Source organism: Aotus nancymaae, unplaced genomic scaffold, assembly GCF_030222135.1.
Source record: "Aotus nancymaae isolate 86718 unplaced genomic scaffold, 86718_ANA_hifiasm-v0.15.2.pri h1tg000057l, whole genome shotgun sequence".
NCBI lineage: Eukaryota > Metazoa > Chordata > Mammalia > Primates > Aotidae > Aotus > Aotus nancymaae.
Window position 1 is genome coordinate 10,742,629 of NW_026988471.1, and position 15,499 is coordinate 10,758,127.

The following is a 15,499-nucleotide window of genomic DNA, read 5'->3' on the forward strand; positions in this document are numbered from 1 at the left end:
AAACCAGTGGAAAATGGGCGGGTAAAAGTGGGCGCATGCATTAGTGTGTCTGTGTGGGGTCAGTTTAGGGTTATCAAGAAAGGCCTCTGTGAGTAGAGACCCGGACCCCTGAGCAGGAGTCAGCGTTATGATGATCTGAAGCATGAGGACAGGTGGAGGAGGGAGAGAGGCCAGGTGAGGGCTGTGAGATGTGGAGGAGCAGCTGCAGCAGAGTGTGAGTGAGAGGTGTGGTCAGAGAGGGGCAGGCTCCAGCTGAGTGTGATTCTATGGTAGACATACTGAGAAGCCACTGGAATCTTTTTAGGCAGGGGATGGAGGCAATCTGATTTTCACTTTAGAAAGGCCACCTTGGCTGCTGTGTGGAGTCAAATGGTGCAGATGCAGTGGCAGAAACGGAGAAACAGTCAGTTGCCTGTTAAAGGCACACAGTGGCTTGGGTCGTTGAGGGCGGCAGCAGTGAACTAGAGGGGCTATTCTGAAGATAAGGGTGGCTGGAAATCCCTTTGAAGGGGGTGGGAGCAGATGTGGCCTGGGTTTCAGCCCAAGCAGCCAGGTGAATGGTGGCAATGAACCTGAGTTCTATCTTGGCATGAGTTTGAGATGCCCATGAGACAGCAAGTGGCCTGTGTCATTTGCATGGGCAGGCCTTGATCCCAGGGGAGGTTGAAGCTATCGGTATACATTTAAGACACATTGGCTTACAGATGACGTATATTAAAGCCACAAGACCAGCTGTGGGTGGCTACAGGGAGAGGAAAGTGCCAAGGTTTGAGCCTGGGGACTTCCTACCTTCAGAGATCCAGAGGAGGCGACTGAGATGGAACCGGAGGGAAGGCAGGAAAGGCTGGTGGAGAATCTGGGAAACCCACCATCGTCCCTCTTTCTCATAGTCACCACCAGTCCGGCAGTAAGCACGGCTTCATCTGGAATCCAGCCTCGCCCACCTTCTCTGTGGCTGTCCCCTCACCGGGGCAGCATTCTTGCCCTGTTCCCCACATCCCTGAAAACTGGGAATCCGGTTGCATCTCTCCCCTGCCCAGAGCCCTGCTGTGGTTTCTCATCAGGTGCTCACTCCACCCCTTTCCCTGCCTGCCTCCTGGTCCCACCTGCTGGCTCTGTCCCAGCCCACTGTCCCCCTCAGCAATCTTGTCCCACCTGGGCATCCCACACTTGCTGTTCCTTCCCTGTGATGTGCTCTTGCCGAAGACATGTATGGCTTGCTCCCTCATGTCCTTCAGGTTTAGGGTCACCCGTCATCTTCCCAGCAAGGCGCTATTGTTACTGTGTGTAAGACAGCTTCCGCCCTCCAGGCCCCTATCCTGTTCCCTTTATCTTTAGGGCACCAGGAATTACGCTCTGTGATTGTTCCCTTTAAGTGTGTGTCCCCCAGTTAGGGTGTAAGCGCCATGAGGCCAGGCATGGTCAGCGAGTCCTTTTCCAGATGTCCCCCAGCATCCGCAGCTCAAGTTGACAGTCTGCAAACCTATGTTGAGGGAATAGGTGCATGTTGATACGAAGCAGTGAAAAAAGCATTCCCAAGGAGAGGGACTGATCAACCGTGCCAGTGTGGCTGGGAGTTTAGCGGAGGGAAGACTGGACCCTGACCACTGGGTTTCGCCATGGGAAGCAGTTGGCAGCCTTGGCGATGATGTACGAGAAGATTGGGATAACAGTTATATTGGAGTGGGTTAGAGAGATTGGAGGTGAGGAGACAGTATGGCACGTGCAGACGGCTCCAGGTGGGGAAAGTTCTGGAACTTTCCAGGTAGTTCTGGAAGGAGATGTGTACTCAAAGGAAAGTTTTTAAAGATGAGAGAGAGGTGACGGCTAATCTAATTAAATTGTAATTTGATTAGCTAATTCAAGTAGTGAATTCTGATAAATTCATCCAATCAAAGACGGAGATATAAGCTAATTTAATCAAATTCTGGCATGACCCACAGAGCAGGTGGCACGAACCCCATGTTATACATCAGGAAACCGTATGAGATAGGTCAGGGCCGCACAGCTGGTGTGGACAGAGCTGAGCTGGAACCTGCCTGCTAAACAGAAGCCTGGCGCGCCTTCCTCCAGCTCATCAAATGTGAAATCCGGATGTATAAACCAGACAATTGGTAAAAGAGAAAACGCCAGAAGGAAACAAATACTGAAAAGTATTCAGTCCCACTCATCATCAAAGACATGCAAATCACAAATCAAGTAATCTTTTTCTGAATTAATAACCCCAGTGATGGTACCCAGTGGTGCTTAGGTACAATAAAACCATCGCTTGTCAAAGCACCGTTGATGTGGTAAACTGATATGTTCAGGCCATTTGGAAGCAAGCTGATATGTATTAGCTGGTTCTGTAAATCTACTTTTGAGAATTCAGGCAATGGAAGTAATGTTCCATACATCAAGATGTGCATTGCAGAGGTATTTATAAAGGTGAATATTTAGAAGAAATAAGAGAATGCACAGTGGAGACCTTGCTGAGTAAACAGTGGCGCTTACATATGATGGGACAGTATGGACACAATAACGCACTCTATGATGGCTGGAAATGGCACTGAAACCGATGACAGGGTCACGGTTAAGGAAAGAATGCAAGACCCAAAGTTTACACCGACAATCATATGGCTGTTTTTAAGGACAATTTTAATATTAATTCCAGCAACACAGGTTTTGATTCCCTCTCCTGGAATAGGAGAAAGCCTAATATGTTCCCAGGCTGAATGTTCTACACATTTGCCGCTGTGTGTGTGCATAATGACAGTGTAACCTGTCTGTACCCCTGTAGTTCCAGTCCTAACTTTCTGATTCTTTTTAAAGACCTTCTCAAACAAGCTATGGGAATTTGGCTTCCTACCTTTTTTTTTTTTTTTTCAACAGGAGTGTTTTGGGTGATAATTTTAGGTTGATACCTATTACCTTTTTCTGGGTTTTGTTGGCTTTTTGAAAAATTGTCTTTCCTTAGAGTTGGTGAGTGGCTTGGTAGCAAAGTAAGATTTTTTTTGGAAAAGAGGACAGACAAGTTGAACTGCAGCTTGAGAACATATTCATTTTTCCTACCTTGTCTTGAAAATTGAGGAATGACTTTTAACCGTTTTAGGCGTATGTGGCCGAAGGGTGAGCAAGGACTGTGTTTCTGGATTTTCAAAGACGATGCTTAATCTTAAAAATAAATTTACAAATCATCTTATAATTTAAAAAAAACTTGCATATGGGAAAAAAAAAAAAAGACTGAGAGATACACATAAATAGTGTGGCTCTGTTAGGCCAGTGAGATTATGGCGGATTTTATGCCCTCGTCACGTGCTCCAGCCGAATGTGATAGGATTTCACAGCAATAACTTAGGTGGGTACGTTCACGTCGCTGCACCCGCGCGTCCCCGATGCCGCTGGCATTTGTGGCAGGCCCTCCGCCCGCGTTGTGTTGCAGCCGCGGACCAGGTGCCCTTGATGGAGGACCTGGAGCAGATCTTCCTGCGCTCCTGGCGCGAGTCGCACCTGACCGAGATCCGGCAGTACCAGCAGGCGCCGCCGCAGCCCTTCCCGCCCGCGCCCAGCCCCGCGGCACCCGTGACCTCCGCGCAGCTGCCCTGGCTGGCCAGCCTGGCCGCCAGCTCCTGCAACGACAGCGTGCACGTCATCGAGTGTGCCTACTCCCTGGCCGAGGGCCTCTCCGAGATGTTCCGGCTGCTGGTCGAGGGCAAGCTCGCCAAGACCAACTACGTGGTCATCATCTGCGCCTGCCGCAGCGCGGCCATCGACTCCTGCATCGCCGTCACTGGTGAGCGCGCTGGGCCGCGCGGCTGCGAGAAGCCCCCTGAACGGCGTTCCCGGTCCCCACTTTGGTGGTTCTCTCTTTCTGTCCCGGGCCTGGGTTTGCAGCAGCAGTTAACACCTGCGGCTTGTTCTCAGTAGCTGGCTTCGGAAGGCAGCCTTGAATAATGGCTTAGTTACAAGCTCATCCCTGCTCTGAGTGGCTGGTGAGGTTAGCCCTGGGGTCAGCTTGGGAGTGTGAAAAGATCCTGTTGAAAACCTGGCTCCACCACCGTGGGTGATCACTCACACCAGAACTCTGGCCCTGTTTCTTTACTCATCTATTGGAGATTAAAAAACAAAACAAAACAAAACAAAAAAAACAATGACCAGCCGGGTGTGGTGGCTCACACCTGTAATCCCAGAACTTTGGGAGGCTGGGGCGGGCGGATCATGAGGTCAGGAGATCCAGACCATCCTGCTAACACAGTGAAAAACCGTTTTTACTAAAAATACAAAAAAAATAGCTGGGCATGGTGGCATGCGCCTGTAGTCCCAGCTACTTGGGAGGCCCTGGCAGGAGAATCACTTGTACCCAGGAGGCAGAGGTTGCAATGAGCCGAGATCACGCCACTGCACTCCAGCCTGGGTGACAGAGCAAGACTGTCTCAAAAAACAACAACAACAACAAAAAAACCCCAAAAACAATGACCTTGTGTTGTCTTCAGGAGCCAATTAATTGTTTTTTGAGACAGGGTCTCACTGTGTTGCCCAGGCTGGAGTGCAGTGGTGTGATCTTGGCTCATTGCAACCTCTGCCTCCTGGGTTCAAGAGATTCTCCTACCTCAGCCTCCCAAGTAGCTGGGATTACAGGCACGTGCCCCACACCCAGCTAATTTTTTGGTATCGATGGGGTTTCACTAGGTCGCCCAGGCTGGTCTTGAACTCCTGAACTCAAGTGATCCGCCTGCCTAGGCCTCCCAAAGTGCTGGGATTACAGGTGTGAGCCACTGTGCCTAGCCAATTGATTTAATTCTAAAAACACCCATTGAAGCCCCACGTGTGCAGGGCTGGGGCCCACAGGGAGCACAGCAGTCTCTGCCTGCCCGGAGTGTTCTTTAGGTGGGGGAGACAGACGCCAAATGCGGGGCTTTCTTGTCCTGCTTAAATCTTCCCAGGTGCTGTGCATCTTCAACTGGAATTTTTTGTACCTTGTAAAATTTACCTAAAAATGCACAATTTAATGCACTTTTTCTTAAGACAGGGTCTTGCTCTGTCTCCTGGGCTGCAGTCCAGTGGCAAGATCTTGCTCATTGCAGTCTTGAGCTCCTGGGCTCAAGTGATTCTGCGGCCTCAACCTCCATCTGGAGTAGCTGGGATATTACAGGTGTACACCACCACACCCAGCTCACATTTTTGTACTTTATAAGACAGGGTTTTGCCATGTTGCCCAGGCTGGTCTCAAACTCCTGACCTCAGATTATCCGCCCACCTTGGCCTCCCACAGTGTTGAGATTACAGGTGTGAGCCACCACACCTGACCAGCATTCTTTAATCTTAAACCTAGTCTGTGTTTTTATGTAAATTTTTTACCTTGATGTGAGTGGTACATTCAGTTATAGACCCTGAGCCTCTGCCATGCATCAGGCACCATTGCCATGTGTCGCCTGACAGCAGGCCTGGGAGGTAGATCCTGCTGTCAGCCACAGATTCCAGATGTGAAATGTGAGTCTAGAAGGGTTAAGGGACTAGTCCAGGGTCACATGGCCAGTCAGCGGGGAAGATACAATAGGCACAGTGAAAGCTGTTTGTTTTCCAGGAAAATACCAAGCCCGGATTCTTTCTGAGAGCCTTCTCACCCCAGCAGAGTACCAGAAGGAAGTCAATTATGAGCTGGTTACGGGGAAGGTGGACTCTCTGGGGGCCTTCTTCAGCACCCTCTGTCCAGGTAGGCTTGTCATGGGACAGGTGCACACGCAGAGATTAATGGGACAAATCAGTGCCGGGGGAGGTCACCTCTGCCCCCTGCCTGTGACCCCCTGAGACTGATCTCCACTTACAGTGCCCCTCATTCTGTGCACTGGCATTTCTGTCCCTTTCTTTTCTTGAGTGACAGCTGTGGGTTCTGGCTGGTCATCTCTTCCTGCTCAGGCTGTAGAGTTCTCCTGAGTGGGGAGGGCACCATGTGGGTTCTGTCTCCGTGGGGTGCACAAGGCCCTTGTGCCCGTTCCTCTGCACCTCTCCAGCCTTGGTGGCCTCTCTTCCCTCTCTCTCCTTCTTCCTGGAGAGTTCCTCATCCCTCGTGCTCTGGGCGGTGAGCATCCTTCTCCAGTGTTTGCCTAGCTCCCTACCCCTCAAGACTCATCCCACGTACCCCCAGAAAGCTTCTCAGACCCTTCGTTTTTCAGATGGGCTTGGGACCTTCCCCTCCATCCATTAACATGCTGTTCCTCCTTCTGCCCTAGCACCTGCTGTGTTGGGAGGACTCACTCTGACAGTGTGTCTTCATCCCCACTAGACTGAGGCCCCTTGACAGGACAGGCCACGTCCTCTTTACCTCCATGACTCCAGGCCTCAGGACCGTACCCGACACTAACTGCTCTGTAGACTTTTGCTAAATTTCACTGACACGGAAAACCCATTTGTTTATTCTGTCTTGGGCAGAGGGTGACATTGACATTTTGCTGGACAAATTTCACCAGGAAAATCAAGGCCATATTTCTTCCTCACTCACTGCCTCTTCTGTCACTAAAGCAGCATCCCTGGAGGTCAGCGGGACACCAGTGTGCACAAGTGAGTGGTGAAAAGGAGCCTCTCAGGGTGGGGGGAAGGGGCAGTGGGCGCAGATGTGCACATTGAGGGGGGCAGTGGGCACCAGTGTGTACAGTGAGCGGGGGTGGGGATGCAGGTGTGTACAGTGAGAGGGGCCGGGGCACAGGTGTATATTGTGAGGGGCGGGGTCACAGGTGTGCACAGTGAGAGGGGCAGGGGTGCAGGTGTGCACAGTGAGGGGCAGATGAACAGGTGTGCACAGTGAGGGGTAGGTGCACAGGTGTGCTCAGTGGATGCTGAGGGGACAGAGGGCTCATGTGTGCTCGGTGAGCGATGAGAGAGCATTGGAGAGGGCCTGGGTCTGACCTGGGAGGCAGCATCCAGGGACTCAGGTTGGAGGTAGCAATGTCGGAGGCACACCCACAAGACAGGACATCTCTTTAGTGTCACAGTAGACCTGATACCTAATTTAAACTTCAGTCTTTAATTGTGACAATCTCATTTAATCTTGAATTGCACATCTGTGTTTCTGAGATGGTGGATTCCTCTGCTAATTTCCTGCCTCCAAGTCTGTTGCTGATGTTTTTTATTCCTGTGGAGTTCCTAAATGACTGTCGTGTTAGTTTCCTTTTCTGGAGAGCTCGCAGTCCTCTTCCAAAGTCCAGTGTCAGCGTCACCTCCCCTGGGATGGGCTCGTTGTCCTTGCTAAGCAGGATAGGCCACTGCCTCCTCTGTGGTCCCCAAGTGGTGGGTTCTTGTTTTTATTATTAAGTGAAGAATGATTCATAACATAACTGCTACCCACCCACCCGCCACTGCTTAGCTGAGAGCAGGGACTTGATAAACGATAAACGTGAGTTGTTTCCCCTTCCCTTGTCGCTCTGTGCATGGGGCTGTCTCCCCTGGACCGGTCTCACTGTCTGATTCTCTGGCCAAGGGCCTGGACGGTAGCCATGTGCCCTGGGGCTCACCTGGCATTCTGGGGCTCTGGTTCCAGGTTACCACTTGGAGCCACACAGCATCCGGCCCTTCCAGTTGGCAGTGGCACAGAAGCTCCTCTCCCACGTGTGTTCCATTGCGGATTCCAGCACCCAAAATCTGGACTTGGGATCCTTTGAGAAGGTGGACTTTCTAATTTGCATTCCACCCTCAGAAGTGACCTACCAGCAGACTCTGTTCCACGTGTGGCACTCAGGTATGGGGCCTTTTGGGGACAAGTCATGTGACCTGTGTGGAGAAGCTTTGATCTGCCTAAATCCGTGTTTGGATGTTGACACCGTTCTTTGCTATCGAGTGGATGGGGCAATTATCGTTGCTCTTGTTTTATAGATTGTGAAACTGATGTTCAGAGACAGTGACTTGCCCCAGATTTTAGGATCTGTTGAAGGTAGAGCCAAAACTTGAACTTTCACGACGTCCCACTCAGGCTGGTGAGCTCACCATGTGTTGCTGTCTGGCTTCACTGAATGGATTTTCCTTGTACTTTCAAGGATATCGTATTTAACCACAGAGTACACAGATGTCCAGTGTCTTCACTGAAATGACTTACTCTTTAGTGGCATAATATATAGCCCTGTGGCATTCAGGCCAAGAGAGGGATTTTGCTGCTGGTGTGACCGTTCAGTTCCCTCTATCTTACCAGGGTTGGGATCAGCTGCTTCCTGAAGCTGGTGCTCCTAGAGAGGGCTGCTGTACACACAGCCAGGCTGCAGTACCGCTTGCCTGTGCCCCAGCCCTGTGCAGGACAGTTACGCAGCTGTAACCCACGTGGGAGTTTTTCCCTACTTTTTCCTATTCACGCATCCCTGGGTCTAGCTCAGCACCTGCTGTATAGGAGTTGCTTAGCAGGTGTCTGTTGAGTGAATGAAAACCAGTGAGCATGTTGGGAGTTACTGATGTATTTCATTGTGTTGCAGGAGTTTTACTGGAGCTTGGCCTGGAAAAAGAGCACATGACCAAGCAGAGGGTGGAACAGTATGTTCTGAAGCTAGACGCGGAGGCACAGACAAAATTTAAGGCTTTTCTGCAAAACTCCTTCCAGAACCCGCACACACTTTTTGTCCTGATCCATGACCACGCGCACTGGGATCTTGTGAGGTTAGACAGACTTGACATGTGACGGGCTGACGTTTTCCTTCTTTGAAGTGTTTATGTGGATGTTCACTGGGGCTGAGGGTACAGATCCTGAGAAGATGGATGAGGTTTGGGTTTGGTTTGTGAGCAGATGCCATGCATGTTTTCCACAATTCTGCGGTGGAAGTTGTCTCGCGGATTATCTGGTGCGGCCTCTGAAATTTACCATGGTGGAATCTAAGGGCTGGAGAAGGGAAGCGTGTCTCCCAGGGTCACAGGGCAGGGTGGAGTGGGAGGGTGTCAGTGGCAGAGCCGAGGCCCCCGACTCACAGCCTGATGCCTGATGTGTTTCTTTCATAGTTCACTCACCGCAAGGAGCCATGCAGGTGTGGGGTGCGGAGGGTCCTAGCAGGAGTAGCTCAGCCTAGTCCTTCCCTGAAAGAGGCTCCATGGGCTCCAGTACCATGGGTCACCATTGATGCCTGCCCTTCTTAAGGAGTGATTTTACTCAGCTAAAATGAACATAAACCCAGATGAATTTCAGATGGGCCAAGCCGAGAGTCTGGCAGGATTGCAACAGACTTGGAGGCAGGAAATTAGCAGAGGAATCCACCATCTCAGAAACACAGATGGATGTGCAATTCAAAATTAAATGAGATTGTCACAATTAAAGACTGAAGTTTAAATTAGGTATCAGGTATTAGGTACCAGGACTGGTCACTTCCGTGAGACTGACCTAGGGGTTGTGTGTTCAGACATTTCCAATGATACAGATGAGGAAGGAACGAGGCTCCTGGGCCAGGTCGTGGAGAAAGACTTTGATGGTCACGGATCCACAGACAGTTAGTTAGGGCTTGTCAGGACCTGAAGGATCACCTCGTAAAGGATTTAGCATCTAGAATCCATGTATGGGTTTGGGGAAATTGGAATATTCCCAAATTGTAGAAAGAGCTATATTGTGAATATTCATTTTGGGGGTAAGTTCCTCAGAGTGGCCTCCTGCCATCCAAAGGGTTAAGCACTGATTTTTTAAAAACTCCCCTAGACTTACAGGAGAGAACGCAGAGGTGTTTGTCACACCAAGAAGTGCAGAGCTGGGCCTGGCTCCTAGACCCTTGTCCAAAATGCTTCCCAGTCCCTCTGTGCTGCCTTTTAAACTGACTATAGAATTGACTCTATATCTTTTCTGGATCATTTCAAGGTCAGAAGGACTCTGTAAGGAGGTAAGTACACAATCAGATGGGGCCAAAGAGGAACAGATGATCCCTGGAATGTTCCCGGGGACACATCACTGTCTGATGGGGTAGAAGGAGTGTGTGTCTTGTAAGAAATCCTCTGACTACTGTCCCCCGCAGGCACATTTTTCCTAAGTAATGAGTCTCAGGAGAGTCCCTGACAGCTACCTGAACTCCAACCATTTTTTCTCTATTCCTAGTCATGGGTGGAGCCATAATCTTCAACTGTTGGCAAAGCCGGGGGTTAGTTATAAATTTATTCAACTGCTTCATCCTTGGAAAATTAGAACAAAATATAGTAATTCCACTTATTGTGTCTTTTCCTCCCTCAGTAGCGCTGTTCATAACCTCTATTCTCAAAGTGACCCTTCGGTGGGATTGGTGGACCGATTGCTCAACTGCAGGGAGGTGAAGGAGGCCGCCAACATTGTGACACTTCACGTGACCTCCTTCCCGTACGCACTGCAGACACAGCACACGCTCATCAGCCCCTACAATGAGATCCACTGGCCGGCCTCCTGCAGCAACGTGAGTGCCACGGGGCTGCCAGGCCCTTGTATATAGCAATGACACTTGGGTGGCAGAAATTACATTTAGTAAAAGCTTTGACCAGCGTGTTGGAGGATAATGGGTTCCAGCTCCTTGGATCTTATCTTTGATTCAACCCAGGGTTATGTGTAGACCCTTCTTGGTCTTTTTGGAAACCTTCCTGCAGTGCGCCAGTTGGCTTCCTCATCTTGGAAGATGTAATGCAGTTTGTTTGACATTTTCTCTGGTGGCTGCAGCTTTCTGAGCAAGATTCGGAATGTTTGTTCTGTGGCATTTGTTTGGAGATATTGAAGGTAGAGCCCTTAAGGACTGGGGGCTTTGGGCTCCATACAGAGCCAAACTCAAGTCTCTGGAAGCCCTAGGAAGGTTCCTGTTTTCCCCATCCCTGCATCCTTATGTAGTGAGATTCAGATTCTCCTTCCTCAAACTAAACACATACCCTCAAAACTCAGTGAGTTTTTAGCTTATCACCTGGCATTTTCTCATCAAAATAGAAGACTGAAACAATCCTGGGCTCAGTAATAATTATTTGTTACCTAAAATAATCCTCACAGTGACACAGTGAAATAGGAAACACCGTTGTCCCCCTTTTTCAGATGAAGAAACTGAGACTTAGAGAAGTTAGGCCACTTGTCCAAGGTCACATGGGGAGTTTATAGTGAAACTGGACCCCAACCATGCTTGCTTGGCGCCAAAACCACGTAGCCACCAAGCCATACTGACCAAAGTCTCGTAATTTGAGAATTCCAGGTGGTTTGTAGTTAGTTACACAGGAATAAGTAAATGTAAAAGATGAGACTTATTTGGTGTGCCTCTCAGTCCTCTGAAGAACTAAAAAAATACCTGGCTTCCGTCCTGTGGACTGAGAATTCGTGGTGGCGATAGCCATTGCTGGTAAGGCTCTTACCATGAGCCAGGGAGGCCCTGCCCAAAGTGCTTCCTGCTGTGAACTCATGCTGGAGGCAGGTGCTAGGATGAGTTCTCATCTACGGATGGGGAACATGAGACCCAGAGAGTTGGCCACTTGCCTCAGGCCAGGCAGCTAGAAAGTCGTGGAGGTGGGATATGACCCAGGCCACTGGCTCCATGGCTCGGCCCTTAACCACTGTGCCGTTTAGGGGTAGGGTTTTCATGACTTTATATTTTCAACAAACTCCACCAACTTTGTATTTTATGTCTGTGTGAGTAAAATTGGCTAGATAAATGTCTTCTTCGTCTATTGATTTTTAGTAGCAACTGAATGCAAGATAGTTGATTTTCCTATTCCTCAAACCAGTTTAAGATTATAGAAAGAAGCAGTTTTAACAAAGAAATTTGTACGTTAAAAAGGTAAGACTGATTTTATTCTTGGTAAAGACATTGGGATCAAATGAAGGGAAAACACCTGAGTGATGGGAATACACCATCTTTAAAGTATGGGGCATTCTTTGCTCTGCTTCTGCAGATGGAAGAAGTTTATGAAATGCCATCCAAGGGACTGCACAGTAGGCATGATTTAGATGAAGTTGCCAACACGGGTCATCCACAGGCCTCGCACATGAACCTCTGACCATCCCTGCAAATGCAGTGTTTGAGTGATCAATGCTTTTCTCTCTTTTAGGGAGTGGAGTTATATCATGAAAATAAGAAGTACTTCGGGCTGTCCGAGTTTATTGAATCCACCCTTTCTGGACACAGCCTTCCCTTGCTCAGATACGATAGCTCCTTTGAGGCCATGGTCACTGCATTAGGAAAAAGGTATTTGTCTCTCTTCTAATTTGCCAGAAGTGCTCAGTGGCTTAAAGGCAAGTTAGGTGTGTTTAGCCAGCCAGGGAATTCCAGGAAGGGTAACTCAGTTTCTCCATTAAATGTACCCTGTCTTTTTTCTTCCCCTGTATTTGGAAGAAATATTTGAATCCCTTTGGGTCAGTGATACCTTCGTCATGCTGTTGCTCTAGAAAATTTTAGAGATGACAATAAGCAGAAATATGCTGGAATGTGGAATCACGTTTTTGAGCCAATGGAGGGTGGGCAAATGGGAGGAAGATAACAAAAGCTTTAAGAGAAGCTGCAGCGATGATCACAGTTGGCTTTCTTTTTGTTTCTGATGCATATCATTTATCGAATGTTTATTTTGTGCCATTCACGCTTTCATGGACTTTACTTTCAGTATCTGATTTGATCCTCACTGCCACTCTGAGCCACTTGTTACTATTATCCATATTTTACAAATGAAGAAACTGAGGCTTGGAGAGGCCCCATAGCTTTCTCAGGCCACATGTCTAGCAAGTGACAGAACTGGGTGAGAACCCAGAGTCAATCTGACTGCACAGCCAGCCCTTTCAACCCTGTCGCAACAGACCTCATTTTACAGATGAAACTGGGGCTCAGACAGGCTAAGTGATTGCCAGGATCCACATGGTCTATTCATGGTAAAACAAGACCATGTTTTATAGATGATCTAATGCAAAGCAAAATGCCATTGAACAAAATGCCACTGACTGTCAGCATGAGCTGGCCTCTGCCTGCTCCCCTTATTGAACCTCATTCTTCTCATTTGCAGACAAAGGGATGAAAGTAGACATATCCTTCTCAAGCTATGTGTTCCAAGGTGTACTGCTTTGGCTGGATGCTCACAGTTGCTAAGTGTAAAGGGGTTCCATGGCCAGATGTGTCTGAGAAACATTTAAGAAAAGGATTTCTTTTCCATGAGAGTTCTTGGAGCCTTCAACACATCCATGCATGCTATAATTCTCCAGAAGGCTAGAGATGTGTCCAGTAGCTCATGGGATTAGATTTTCCCAGGACACTCCTGGAGAAACTGAATCTCTTAGATACTGTTCAGTCCTGTGACAGTGATAGAAATTGATCAGGTTAGTTCTCCAACTCATGGATCGGCAGCTGAGCTCTCATCAACTTGCTGCATGAAGAAGCCCTCCAAGATTTCAGGTTGAGGCAAGAAAACCAGGCTTTGCCCTTCCTCTGCCTCTCCTCAGGCAGTGAACACAGGTGGTGTGTTTAGTATGTTGTAGACACTGGGCTTCGTACTCTGTTTTCTGAAATAATCCTCACAGTGACACAGTGAGATAGGAAATACTGTCCCCCTTTTTCAGATGAAGAAACAGAGACTTAGAGAAATTAGGCCACTTATCCAAGGTCACATGGGGGGTTTATAGTGAAACTGAACCCCAACTCTGCTTGCTTGGCTCCAAAACCATGCAGCCACCAAGCCATACTGACCAAAGTCTCACAGCTGGTAAAGGATAGGCTGTGCCCACCATGCCGGTATATCTTGGTTTACCCTCTATTAGTTTTAACCTTGGTAAATCATCTAACCTGCCTCAACTTCTGTACCCTCGCCCGTAGAACAAATCCGCCTTCCTAGTGGCTTCTTACAGTTTCATGAGATAATGTATATATGCACATTCCGTAACACTTGCATGCTGGGAGCCCAGGCTCCAAAATCATCCTTCCTGGGTTTGAATCCTGAATCAGCCATTAACCAGCTGTGAGACTTGGAGAAAGTTTCTTGATTTTCTTTGGGGAAGGTAACACCTACATCATAGAGATACTATAAGGATTACATGGATTCATACAAGTAAAGCATTGGAAATAGAGCCTGGCACATGTTACATGCTCCTGTTGGCTGTTACCACCACCACCTCCACCACTGTTCACCATCATCATCCTCCTTTCTCTTTCCTGCTCTGTTAAACTAGAGGTATTACATAGAGATTAAATCTCATGTCTCACTGGGTGAGAAGACAGTATCAAACCCTGGAATGTTGAAGTATGGAGAATCATAGGAACTTCTAGGAATTATTTGGCCCAACCACCTCATTTGATAATTGTGGGAACTGAAGCCCAGATTGTGAGAGTTTTGCCTGAGTTCATGCAGCCTATTGGTGGCAACATGGACTGTAGACAGGTTTGATGTCTTTCCACCATACCACACTGCCTTTGCTAGGATCATTTGTCTGGAAAACTCTCTTGAAACTTGCAATTTGCACAGGAGATAAAGGTTAGAACATGGGGTTACTGCCGCTTGCCACCATGTGTGTGGCCAGACTGTTAGTCCTTCACGTGTCATAAAGGCCAGCACACAGCTGGGAAAACTGCTTGTAGGGCTGCCAATTGGACACAAACCTACTGTGACTTAAAAACAGAAGATCTAGACCTTTGACAACTCCGATTTTTATTCTAATATATTGTCTATGGAACTTATTTCCTTTAGGACCCACCACAGAGGCTTAGGGGTGAGCATAGTTCTCTGTGAAGCCACAGCTGGGGTACATTGATGTGTCTGACCTAAGGGGTGCTGTCTGGAGCTGGGCACTAGTTCCTGCTTACAATGCTTGTCCTTATTTTTTTTTTCCACAGCAGCTTTAATGGGGAATTAACTGACAGTCAGTAGACCGTACATATTTAAAGTATTCAGTTTACATTTTGATACACATATAGACTGGTAAAATGGTCACCACAAAATAATGAAAAAAAGTTTCCTCCTGCCCCTTTGTAATTCCTTCCTCCTGTTCCTTTCTCACTGTAGAGTAGTTTGCATTCTCTAGAGTTTTATATAAATGGAATTATACAATATGCACTCTGTTTTTGGCCTGACTTCTTTCACTATGTATAATTATGTTGAAATTCATTCATGTTCTTTTATGTATCAATAGTTTGTTCTTTTTTGCTGCTGGTATTCTAGAACAGAATATTATGGTCATACTAGTTCGTTTACTGGTTAAGAGGCATAATTTAGGTTGTTTTTCAGTTTTGGCTATTACAGATAAAGCTGCTATGAACATTCATGTACAAAGCTTCGTATAGACATATACTTTAACTCTTCATGGGTAAACACCTAGTTGTGAAATGCCTGGGTTATTCGATAGGTGTGTGTTTAACTTGTTAACAAGCTGCCAAATTGTTTTCCAAAGTGTAGCTGTCTCTTGGTATACGTGGGGGGTTAATTCCAGAATTGTCGCTGCCATACAAAAATCCATGAATACTCAAGTCCCATGGTTAGTCCCCTGGAATCCACATGTAAGCGAAAGTCAGCTTTCCTTGTACATGGGGTTCACATCTAGAAAATATTGTACTTTTGATTTGCATTTGGTTAAAAATCCACATATAAGTGGACCCTTGAAGTT

The 15,499-nt window shown here is 47.8% G+C and overlaps 1 protein-coding gene across 10 annotated transcripts in view; it reads left to right on the plus strand.

The window, feature by feature from the left end:
• GREB1 (growth regulating estrogen receptor binding 1) overlaps window positions 1-15,499 on the plus strand; it is a 163,039-nt gene that overhangs the window by 110,503 nt on the left and 37,037 nt on the right. For 9 of the 10 annotated variants that reach the window (XM_064363858.1, XM_064363863.1, XM_064363862.1 and 6 more), the window contains 5 exons: window positions 3,422-3,772; window positions 5,564-5,692; window positions 6,409-6,537; window positions 7,514-7,711; window positions 8,433-9,142. In XM_064363858.1, the coding sequence (XP_064219928.1) occupies window positions 3,422-3,772; window positions 5,564-5,692; window positions 6,409-6,537; window positions 7,514-7,711; window positions 8,433-8,635 (1,010 nt within the window). In that variant the 3' untranslated portion in view covers window positions 8,636-9,142. Of the gene's footprint in view, window positions 1-3,421; window positions 3,773-5,563; window positions 5,693-6,408; window positions 6,538-7,513; window positions 7,712-8,432; window positions 9,143-10,156; window positions 10,353-11,973; window positions 12,111-15,499 lie in introns of those variants that run through there. The other variant, XM_064363866.1, reaches the window with a different exon arrangement.